Here is an 11971-nt window from a genome sequence, read left to right as displayed (position 1 = left end):
TTTAGGTATATAAGTAGAGCCCTCAATAATAAGAACTTTTAAGTATATACAGATTTCGAGAACTCAATGAGTGTATTACACTAATAAGCTAAAAGAGAGGAGATAAAAACTGCAAAAAAAGAAAACGAAATATTTAACCTGTACTATCTACTTGTTTTGTTGTTGTATTTGATCCTGAACGAGATTTCCCGATCAAATCAAATGCTTTAATCATTTATATAAGAGATAGAGAGAAACAGATATCTTACATAGGATGCTGGAACCATCGTTTGTTGCGCTTCTTCAACGTCTCTTTTATTCTCTCATACTTCTTCTAGGTTCCAACATCCTTGGAATGATTGGATCATGAAGGGGATATAAGATATAATAAATACATGATTTCGACAGAAATGATAGGATGGCTCTAAGGGTGTCACTAAAATAACACCCCTCCATGATTTACCCACTGCACAAAGCTGTCCGGAAAGTCACCAAGAGAATTGGAGCTCTGACCAGGATCGTATGATGACTCCGTCTCTGAGCATTTTCCACTCTGCTGAATGAAACAATGGAAACTTATAGTCAACCACCTAAACAGTTCCTCTCTCAATTATGAGATTTGCAATAAGTTGCAGTTTTAAGTCTAGAACAACATCTCTACTTATTATTGCAGTCTTTCAGATATACCAAAAATGAGAATTTACTCGACCTGAATGCTGGATCCATTTGAACTTGCAAGTGGCGTTTCAACTATTATTGCGTTTACATTCTCCAAAGACATGCCAGTGCCCAGGGAGTTCAGGAGTCCAGACCTGGAGGCAACAAGAAAAGAGTGAAACCACATTCTCCCTGCACTACAGTGTAGAACTTGATACAAGGTAGTTTAATTAGCATGGTTCAATCATTTACGACTCGTGAACCGAAGGGGAACATTTCATGAAGATATGCTGATAATAATTGCACTTTAGAACTGAAAAATCATAGAAACTACCTCTCAAATGTTTCTTCTTCAATGGAATCCCCAGAAGAAGAAAGCCAATCAATATCAACAAAATTTGAACAGCTACGAGCATCCTCGTAAAAACTAAGTTCATTCCTTTGCATGTCGGTGAAAAGCTGCTTGCCAGTCATTGTAGGAACATATCTGAAATGATTAAAACAGGTTTCAAAACTAAATTATTGAATGATAGGAGTTACAAAATACATAAATTGGTCATTATCGTCGAATATAATATCTGATACTAGGGAGAATGATCTCAATATTTCAAACCCAACACAACAATCAGTAGTTATAAAGGTTATGCGTTGATAGGTTTTCTTTCAAGAGGAAGAATCATATAAGTTCAACTAATGCTTAACACTTTAATAGGCTGATGGTCCTGATAGGAACTATGAAACACGCAATCATGTTAGACAGTGAACAACTCTCTGAACTCAAGAACAGTATGTGAAAGAGATTTTAAATATTGATGAGATAAATATATTCAGATCAAAGCAACTACTAAGGGAGAAAATAGAGGCAAGTTAGCCAACCTGGAATATGATATATTACTGTTGCAAGTTGAAATCTCATGTGTGGATTCAGAGTGAAGACAAGTGTTATCTCCTTGAGCTCTTTGCCCGACATTTTTCATTGATATGGAAGTATCACTTTCACAAACAATGTTACCATCTGATAAGGATCTTTTAAAAGATAGCCTACAGAAGAAAAGTTAGTATTCCAGATGTAGTATTGCAAAATTACATGGAAGATATCATTGACTTACGAGGGACCCGTGTGACAATTAAAAACACTAGTAAGTTATTATTTTCCTTCGAATAATGTCATTAGTGATCTTGTTATTATAATGAAAATCCAGTTTGAAAGCCAGAGGAGAAATAGGCAAGACCGTGAAAGATCATTCTAGAGATTTCTGCAAAGGGCTGAAATTAGTAGATGGGAAGCAAAATTGCATGACTGTGGCCAATTTACCTGCACGGAGAAGGGCCTATATGCTTGATATCAAATGATTGCAACTCAATTATCCGGGAAGGCGGAAACAATGACATGACCTAGATATGTCAGGTTAAGAGCAATTGCAATTAAATATGGGGTGCTGGCCATGAGTCCCATATAACATGGGCTATGACATATTATCAGTATCCCCCTCCGCCATTTCGTATTATTACTCATTTGGATGTTTAGAGAAAAAAGTAATAGGCAATAACATATGTTTTGCTTCGGTTTCTGCCATACTTAGAATTTGAAAGGGAGAATTGTTGACGAGTTGAAAATCCCAACATCATACAAAAAGTAAATAAATAAATAACAGGACCACCCATAAATACCTTGAGTTGTCGTCACAGACAGTAGGATCCCGCCTTGCACCACTGAAATACTGGTCAGAATCTAGCTCCCAAAGTGCAGGTTTATCCTGTTGTGGTTGGAAGTATCCAAGGAATCTGCATGTCCACAGAATAAAATTCAGTGATCAATATACAAATCACAATATATAGTCGCCCAAAATTATTTCTGGCTAGATTTGTATATTCTTTTATTTCTTTGGAGATGAGAAATCTTCAGAATAGAAACAATTGGGTTAAGATTTAAGAAATCATTCTCCCTGTGATATATGTGAAAGACTGGAAATTGGATAATAGTGCTCAAGGTTCTAAGAATCAGTTCAGTAGAAAAAAGGATAGATAAATACATCTTGAACTGAATATGACCTGCTATAGAGACTCTTGTGTTGGTCATGTCATCCAGATATAATAAATTTTGTAACTACAAATAATCCAGGAAAGAGACCAAGAATAACTTACAAATTTATTGCATCTTGCTTCTCACCATCCATGTAAGCATTGCTATAGTAACGCTGAAGTGTTCTAAAGAATTCTTGAGATTGGGTAGCTGCTTTCCATTGCCCTCTTCTTTCAGAGAATATCTACTCATCATCGTAAATACAAAGATTTAGTTCATATTCTCAAACATTAAAATGTAAAAAGTTTTTAGATGATTTCCCCGACTTCCCTAACTTCTGTACGACCTTCAAATTTTGGAAGTCCTTAACTTTTCCCTTTATCCATCTTTTCTTTCTGCAGAGCTGAAGGAAAAGAGAAACCTAACTACCAAAAACTTTATCTAGCAAGGGCTTCTTGCAGCAACAGAGAGTAGAGACCACCTGAATTTAGTCTACAACCTATTTGCTTATGCAGGGTTGAAGAAAAGATACATAACGTTGGTAGTTTGATACTACTTCGATTGCAATCTTCAGAAGTGATCAGAATCGGAGATAGTTGAAATTGTGAACATGACAAAGTGTACCACACAAGGAAATTACCTTGTTATGGGCAGGAGATCCACCATACTGGAGTGCAAGTGTGTCACCCATCGTCTCGTAAAGCTGCATTAAATCTTCAGCCAAAGGGTCATCAAGATCTATTTTTGGGGCATCTACAAACCCCAGGGCGTGAAGTTGACGTCCAAGAGCAACCAGACCATAGGCATATTGTGCAACATTGGTGCGATCCAAACAGTCTATGCAATTGGTCCTGAGGACACCTTTTTGTAGCTTGGGTGGTTGGGCAGAATAGTCTTGATTATCATCATATTTGAGCTCAGAGGCACCGGTCACCAAGATATCCACCTTCTGAACTTGGTTATCTAGATGATCCTTTGGAGGTGAGAGTGCAGTCTCATTCATCCTGTAACAAATTACATCTTGTGAAATTTGAAAACCAGAACCCAAAAACAGTAATGCCTGTGGGGATACTCTTTTAGTTACACTTACTTGACACTAGGCCATCCCTCAGGTCTAAGCTTAGGTGTTAACTGGGAATGGAAGAAGCCGGTCAAGTTTAGTGCATCTTCAGATACCTTCCCTAGTAACGCCAATACATTTGTACCTTTCCTGAAAATGTATGGAGGTTTTTAGGCGAGTTAGAATCAACAAGGAAGAAAAATAGCATCGAAACAAATTTCTGGAAGCGAAAGCAAAAAAAGAAATTAAAAACCTTCTAGAAAGTCTGTGAAGATCCCAGTGAAGGAACTTTAAACGGTTCTCCTCAGGCAAATCTTTGTTAATAGTTTCAATCGCTTTTGCAAACTCCATACGAAGTTTAGATTCACGAGGCTTCTTTTCACGCTTCTGTTAAGGCTCAACCATAAAACAAAAACGAACGAAAAGGAAAACCAGGGAAATTGTATCAGATGCATTCAGCTTAAAATTCTTAACTATATCTAAGCAAAAGTAAGTTCAAACTTCTGGTGACACAAGAAAAAGGATTTACCTTTATCAAATTTAAAATGATTATCGGGTTACCATATCTCCGGACAAGATTATTAAAATGATGCTTTGTAGCTTCATAAGTTTGATTCTTTTCGGACACTGAATAAAATAAAGTATCAGTACAAATTTAACGTGTCTAGAACTTTGAATGCTACAATTTGGTATGCCGATACTTACATATGATATCAGGTCTAATATTAAGGCGTGAAGTTTCCTGTGACCAGAAGAGAGGTATAGAGCCACGATTTTGTACGACAGAACTAATCTGTGTTGGACATCCATCGGGAAGATCTTCAAATACAATTTGTTCAGTTTCAACATCGTTAGCTACTCTGCCTTTCTCATTCACGCCACGTTTCCGGTACCTATACAGAGGAAATGACGCAATAAGGAACAATAATAACATTTATAAAGGTCAATAGAAACTCTAGAACTTCGAATATCCTAGTTGAAAGGGAATATCTGTTTTGTTCTTTACAAAGGTCACCTTTTAAAACTCTCCTTGAGGCGCATGACGACCATGCCTTGAGAGTTGAGGCATTAATCGTGGATCTGGCCTCAAGGCTTGAATGGTTTTGTAGGAGAATTAGGTTTCACCAATCCCAAGATAAATTAACCTCAAGCCTTGAGGCATGAGAACCTGAGGATGCTTAAGTTTATAAAGGGGACAAACATATGTAAAAAGAAAGTGTTTGGCTTGACTGGTTTTGTAGGAGAATCGTGTTTTCAGGACTTCCTTGCATACAACATTAATCGTATGTCAAACAAAGGGTTTAAACATTAAGTGCACCACATGCACAACAGTTAAATGGCAGGAATGCATACAATTATTTAATAATCCAAGCTCTCCTGAGATAAACATACGAAACCAAGATCGATTTAATAATCCAAAAATTGTCCAAACCTTGTGCCAGCATAATGACGTGAACGCCTTGCAATGAGAATCAAATTGAAGTCCCTCCCAGAAATGGAGAGTTTGGCCTGGAACAAAAGAAACAAAAAGCTAACACTTGTTATGATCTAAATAGAAAATACATGGAACTATAAACTACATAACATATTTAGAGTTGCCCCATGGTATCAGAAACTGGCATACCAGTACGACAGGAAAATACTTACCATACAACCCTAAAATAACATACCATGTAAATCAGACATACACACTAGACACTCTTATTATATGTTATACTCAGAGCATCTCAATGCAACACTCAAACTCTAAATCTTAGAGTGCCACATAGGATTTTTAAAGTTTTTCTTTAAAATCTTTCTCCAATGCAAAACTCAAAATGAATCTCTAAAATTATGTGTCAAGGTTTAGTTTAGAGATCCTGAAGAGGACACTCTAATGGAGTGTCCTCTTCAGGATCTCAGAGTGCCACATAAACAAATCAATTAATTTCATACCAAAATATAGGTTTTTAAAGTTTCTCTTGAGTGTGTTGCATTGGAGAAGGCTTTCCAATAGAGTATCTCTAAATGGCTAGGAAAGAAACCATTTAGACATCCATTTTTCACACTTGACATATGTTAGAGTTTTTCTTGAGTCTTGCATTGGAGATGTTCTCAGTTGTTAACGTGTTGACATATTTGAAGACGAAAGTGTAAGCTAGTTAAGGTATAAATTGAGGGTAAAACTACCAGTTCAAGAAACTAGCATATTATACAGTATTGATGTTGTTTTAATTTGACATTGCCACATCGGTTTCAAGAGCAGGGTCAGATCCACGATTTCGTCCATGGTGGGACAGAATTATATACCAACAGACAAAAAAATTGGCACACAATAATAAACAAAATACTAATACCTCTTAAGCGAATATAAACTAATGTTTTCGAATAGGTAGAGCGTACGCGCCTCGTGGCGTACGCATCTACAAAAAAGACAGAACTGCAAGCATTATTTAAGTTTATGCAACACAAGAAGTAAAAAGAATAACATTTCTTGTGTGTTAAACACTTGAACTGTTTATGTTGTTGCATTAAAGTGAAAAAGGCTAAATTATATTAATTTTCTACATAAATGTGGTATATATTGTTTATTTACACGATTTAGTGTATACGCCTTTTGCGCATCTAGGCATACGCCTCAAGGCGGCGCTTCGCTTTTTCAGAGGAAACACCTTGAGGCAGGAAATATGTTTTTAAACATTGAATATAACATCCTTCGGTACCATGATTCTCACAATTTTCTTAATTTTCCACCAATTAGGTAACAGGATGGATCTTTTGGCTTAAATTTTACAAACTAACGAAACATTAGACTACTCAATTGAGTACTAGAACGTCGATAATTTATAACTATCGTACATACTTAGAGAAAAAAATTGTGCGTAGTTTTTCCAAATTGGGGACAAGGTGAGGTGGCCACCCCACCTTGAATCCGTCTCTGTTTCATGAGCATGAATTATAGTACCCAAAGCTCACGAAGCATCCTCGATGTGAAAAAGAGCACCATCAGACCAAGAAAAATCCACAATGAATAGAAATGAAAATAAACACATTTACTTGGTAAACCAAACTTTGGGAGGAAAAGAAGGGAGACCAGCTCCAGTATCATATCATAATTAATGGACAGTAATGCCACTGATGTGACATGTGAATAGGAAATACTAAAGGTATCATGCTTCATTCACTTCATTATCAAGCATCCAAAGATCTGTTTCTAAATAACCTTCTCAAATTTTTAAATCAAACCATACCTGTTTAAAGAACCCATATACTAATGCAACAGTCCACAACGTGTTTGTCAGATGATTACGAACTCCACGTGTCAGAAACTCGTTCCAAACAAACATCGAATCGTGAAGAACTTGCCCTGTCTCATCATCACACAAGTTTTTTTGAAGACTGCGCATGACATTGTATGAATAGCTGAAATAGAAGTCCTTTGTAAGATCAACTGTGCACAGAAGCTTCTTGTATCTATGTCATGAAGAAGAAAACAGAAAACATAAAGTTCGTGAATACCAATTTAATCGAAGTATTAGAGAACTAGGAAAGAAATGAATAATAAGTAGGAAACAGCTCTCCAAATAAATCAAAGAACAAATGGAACATAACCTGCCTCCCTCAGATCCTGACCACACCACATTAATTTCAAGGTTTCACAAAGTCAAGTAAACCTCATAACATTGAAGTTTTCCACGGGATAGCAGAAATGGATCTGGCATATTAACTCTATTGAACTGTACTTACATGGGACAAATAGGATACTTCACATTTATAATTTGAAAATGATTAAGAATGTTCAATAAAGATAGTTAGATACCAAAATAACAACTAATCATTTCAAGGCAAAGAACACGTGTTGCCGATTGACAGCGAAGAGCTTATTCACAAAAATATTAGAGTTTCAACACAAATAAATTCATGGACGTTAAAAAGCTCAGACAATTGTTCCAGAAAAAAGAAACAAGAATAAAACAATCACTTCACCATATTATAAACTAGATACACAGGAGAGACAAATATATCCAAAACTTAATGTCTAAGTTCTCCTTTAGAAGTACCATTGAGATTATACATTTATATGCAAAAAGGACAAAACACCTGTTCTCATTTTTAGAATTAGCCAGTTTAGATCGGACAGTGGAATTTGGAATCTGAATCATCTCGCTCTTGCTGATTGCATATATTATATGCCCACCAATTTCACCAATTTTCCTTCTTTTCGTGATAAGCATCATGTAATACGGACCCAAAAATTTAATGAACCCTGAAATATGAAAAGCAAAAAATGAGTGTTGCGAGAAAGGTAACCAGAATAATATTAATTACAAGATTGTAACACATGATGTTGCAAGTAATCTCAAATACCAATAATTCCATAGCACGTGGTGACGAATTTAAGTCCACCAGTCGAACTGTTGCCTTCATCTATCCTCTTCAACAGATCATAACATTCAGCTTCTGAGTATGTGCTAGAATCTTCACGTATGTTTAACTCAGTAGGCTCCTCTCTGTCAATCTTTAATACTCTCCACAAGGTTCGGCTCTTGTCTCTTCCTATCAAATAAAATCTCTGTTGCAGAAGAAGTTAGAAATAAGCAGTGGGTTTTGTGTATGTCATATTCAATGCAGCACGAAAGGTGGTGGTCCAAACGTGAATTAACGCATTAATGAGTCTCAAATTGTAATTATAAAAAAAGGAAAGGAAGCACAGTGAGTTTAGGATTTCAACCATTTCTGATCTCACAACAGTTTTACATTTGAACAAAGGTATAGAAAGCAGAAAGTTGTTAAAGAACTTAACAAAACTACGCGTGTCGATGTCTCACTATCGAGAACATAATTACTCAGACAAAATCAAAAAAGAAAACCCTTTTTATTTTAAAAGAAAACAACTTCTCCATCAAAAAAGATCTAGATGTTTAAGTAGCTAGGAATACAAATTCAAATTCAGCTGTAACGAGAAAATCATTACGAAACACTTGTGGGAAGCAAAGAGACAATGTAACTTTATTGATTGACAACATCTATCCTTTTCTCGTATACTAGGTTAAGTGATAAAATATCATATAAGAGAACAATTTCTCGTTGTGGCAATATTCTCATCGAGTTGTCAACCCAATTTCCATTCAACTAGGAACTCTCTGAATTCAATTCCAAATCCATTTTCAGTATTAGTGATGCTCAATGCCAAATTGATCCTAATTGGGTAATCGAAATATGACAGGACTCACACAGGAAATGAGATAAAGTCAGGGAAGCTTGAACAAATGGTATTTTCGGCCTTTGAACTTGAAAACATCGAAAATCATTCAAAAAAAGAAGTTCGAAGAATTTTGAGGAGAAAAGGGAAAACCTATTAACAAAAACAACCCTAATCCTAAGTAGTAGATTTAAATTATAGGATTCAGTCACAATTCCAATGTTTCCATACAACCTATTATGAGTAGCTATTCAAAACTCCAAACAATTTCATCAAAAGATCAAAGACTTCAATCAAAACAAAGACTAGACAATAAATATCTCTTTAGATTCAATCAAGATAACAAAACAGATAATTAATCAGCTAAAAGCAGGAAACTGAAAACAATTACCGATCGAGTTTCATAAAGCCTGAATTTTTGCAAAAAATGGTTCCTTGGATCCCGCTCTTCTTCTCCCATCTGAGCCAACTTCAACTCAAACTCTGAAGCCATGATTATCTAGATCCCGAGCTTTGAGCCCGGGGGAGATCAAATAAACATCCACGATAAAATTATCAGCAAAGCTCCGACCTTCAAAATTCACAAAAACTCAGTCGGTTGTTTCAAATATAGCATTTTCCTCTAAATCGCCTTGACTTTATTTTCGCAATTCCTTTTCCATTCACAACTCTAATCAAACACCACTTCTAGAGAGAGAGAGAGAGAGAGAAAGAGAATTTGACCTTGAAATACAAAAAGAGAAACTCAAAATCAAAACCCTAACTCAAAAACAATGAGAAAAAGATCGAATTTTCCAGCTTATCAATAAGAGACGTATAGAGAGAGAAAAAGTATATATAGAGAGAGAGAGAGAGAAAGAAAGGAAGATCCTTACTAAACTGTTCGGTGAGAGGAAACGAAAACCACACAGCTTCGGTGGTGATCTATTTCCAAATCCACAAAAAAAAAAAGTAGAGTACAAGGGTAGAGAGAGAGAGAGAGGGAGAACAAAAAGGGGAAAATCAATTTCTTTCTACCTTCTAGGTATTTTATTAACTCAAAACTCTTTCTTTCTTTCTCTCTCTAAAAACTCTTTCTGTTCTTACCCTAATAATTGATGATTCCTTTTCTTTTCCAATTGCGTCAAACTCATAGAGAGATGGAAAAAAAAAATCCCGGGGAATTCTATGAAAGTTAAAAAACCAAAAGAAATCATAACTCGAGATTTTTTCTAGTGGTGGCCAACGGGCCGTGTCGTGCCGGCACGGCCCGTTTGGCAGCTGTGGCGTGTCAGACACGCCACGGCCACGCCAGGCACGGCTTGAGCCGTGCCGTTCTGTGCCGTGCCCAGACCACAAAGGTCTGGGCACAGAAACGGCCCATGGGAACGGCCCAGCCGTTCCCGTGGCGTTTCCGTTGCGTTTCTGTGGCCGTTCCGTGGCGTTCCCGTGGCCGTTCCGTGGCGTTCCCGTAGTCGCTCCCGTGGCTCCGACCCATTCATAAATATTTTTTACTTGTAAAAAAAAAGTAATAAAAGAAATATTACATTTTTTTTTCAAGTAAAAAAGTTGTGATGTACAAAAACTTTAGAGTCTATGTCATATCTTTGTTTATTTTATTGGAAAAGAGTTGTATAAAGACTCTCCACATTTACTTTATATTTTGTGGTTTAGGTGTGGGACTATCTTTACCACTTTATTTGTTTATTTTTTTGAAAATAAGTTTTAGTTTGTTTCAACAAAAAAAAATCTAAGTAAAAAAAAAAAAAGTGAAACCTCTTTTGTACTACACCAATTACTAATAAATGGGGTGGGAGTGTACAATACCCTCAAAAGAGAGTGTTGTACACCGTAAGTAACTTTTTAAAATTAAAAAAATTAAAAGTGTTTTGAGGATGTTAGTACACCCTAGGTAATGCTTAAAAATTCAAATAACTAAATTGGGTCGTTGCTAGCGTGTCGTTGTTGCCGTTTCCGTTCCGTGTCGTTCCGTGCCCACGGGTCGTGTAAGATCCGTTCCGTGTCGTTCCTGCGTGTCTAATGGGCCGTGTTTAACGGGTCTGGGGCTCTAAAATCCTAGCCCCGACACGGCACGCCAGACCCGTGACGGGTCGACACGGCACAGAACGGACCGTTCCGTGCCGTTCCGTGTCCTCAAATAAACGGGTCGTGCCGGTCCGTTTCCGTGTCGGCACGGCCCGTTGGCCACCACTAATTTTTTCACAGAAAAGAAACAAAAACAGAACTCTTGTTATTCGTTTTCTGATTCTACCTAGAGATAATTTTGACTTTTTCAACCGGTCCAGTAATCCTCATTGACTTGACTTCATAAGTTTCATTAATATAAAATTCTTTAAAATTAAAAAGAAAAATAATAATGATAGTTTTCTTGGCAAATATTAGTTCCAAACATGAACTATTTTCGCAAATTCAAAATGTCAACATAGTGTTTCTAGAAACCAAATCATCTGTCAAATAAAGATAAATACTAGTACCATAAAAATTGGGTTTACATATATTCGACCTAGTGTTTCTAGATATAAAAATACAAACGTAAACTCGTAGTTATCTAATAGATAGCTAGTGAACAAAATGAATCTTTTCAACTTATTTTCTTTTGTCTATACAACATTTAATTTCAAAATCTCTTTTTAAACGTTTACTTATATATCATTTTTAAATCATTTTAAGATCATTCAATTTTCGTGGTGAAAATATTTCTATTAAATGCTCTATCTACTTGACAAAACGCTCAATGAAACTATTGGTGGCGTAGGAGGACCTATCAAATACGAATGAAAATAGACAGAATAGTGATCAATCACCAACATTGCGAAAAGATATACTATATATATTGGTCATTCAAATAATTATGTTTACATAATTCAGGGGTAGGTTTTTCTTAGAGAGCATAAATCTAAGGCTCAAAATTTGGGTCAAAATAAGAAATGAAGCCCAACTTGGAATTATATTAGAAATAAAACCCAAAAGATGAAAGGAATATGTTACCCCCAACCAAGATTTGAAGCCCCTTTTATATCCCTCAACCATTTTCTGCTTTCTTTTCCCTCTATTTAATTCGCGAAAAACG

The 11971-nt window shown here is 36.1% G+C and overlaps 1 protein-coding gene across 6 annotated transcripts; it reads right to left on the bottom strand.

Annotated features, from left to right (window-relative positions):
• LOC147543517 (phosphoinositide phosphatase SAC2-like) lies at window positions 1-11194 on the bottom strand. Of its 6 annotated transcripts, none has more exons than XM_086636548.1 (18): window positions 11105-11194; window positions 9777-10112; window positions 9293-9624; window positions 8067-8271; window positions 7800-7965; window positions 6950-7172; window positions 5152-5228; window positions 4425-4612; window positions 4249-4346; window positions 3973-4106; window positions 3750-3869; window positions 3300-3663; window positions 2782-2903; window positions 2308-2421; window positions 1513-1677; window positions 971-1123; window positions 689-791; window positions 1-532 (listed from the first exon to the last, which is right to left on the bottom strand). In XM_086636548.1, the coding sequence occupies exons 3-18, from the start codon at window positions 9392-9394 to the stop codon at window positions 416-418; spliced, it is 2451 nt and encodes an 816-aa protein (XP_086492674.1). In that variant the 5' UTR covers window positions 9395-9624; window positions 9777-10112; window positions 11105-11194; the 3' UTR covers window positions 1-415. The 6 variants fall into 6 exon arrangements, with proteins under 6 accessions (XP_086492674.1, XP_086492678.1, XP_086492677.1 ...); XM_086636552.1 differs by having other exon boundaries at window positions 9293-9472; window positions 9988-10112; window positions 11105-11154; XM_086636551.1 differs by having other exon boundaries at window positions 9988-10112; window positions 11105-11144.
• Between the last annotated feature and the right edge of the window lie 777 nt (window positions 11195-11971).

This window comes from Eschscholzia californica, unplaced genomic scaffold (genome assembly GCF_041429995.1).
Source record: "Eschscholzia californica isolate CP2 unplaced genomic scaffold, dmEscCali1.0.p SCAF_4, whole genome shotgun sequence".
Classification (NCBI taxonomy): Eukaryota; Viridiplantae; Streptophyta; class Magnoliopsida; order Ranunculales; family Papaveraceae; genus Eschscholzia; species Eschscholzia californica.
This window is presented reverse-complemented; position numbering and strand designations above follow the sequence as displayed.

Coding starts and splice junctions, on each gene's coding strand:
- LOC147543517 (XM_086636548.1), bottom strand. CDS start 9,394: ATGGCTTCAGAGTTTGAGTTGAAGTTGGCTCAGATGGGAGAAGAAGAG. Junction 3,664..3,749: donor GAGGGATGGCCTAGTGTCAA/GTAAGTGTAACT, acceptor AATTTGTTACAG/GATGAATGAGACTGCACTCT. Junction 792..970: donor GAAGAAGAAACATTTGAGAG/GTAGTTTCTATG, acceptor TGTTGCCTCCAG/GTCTGGACTCCTGAACTCCC.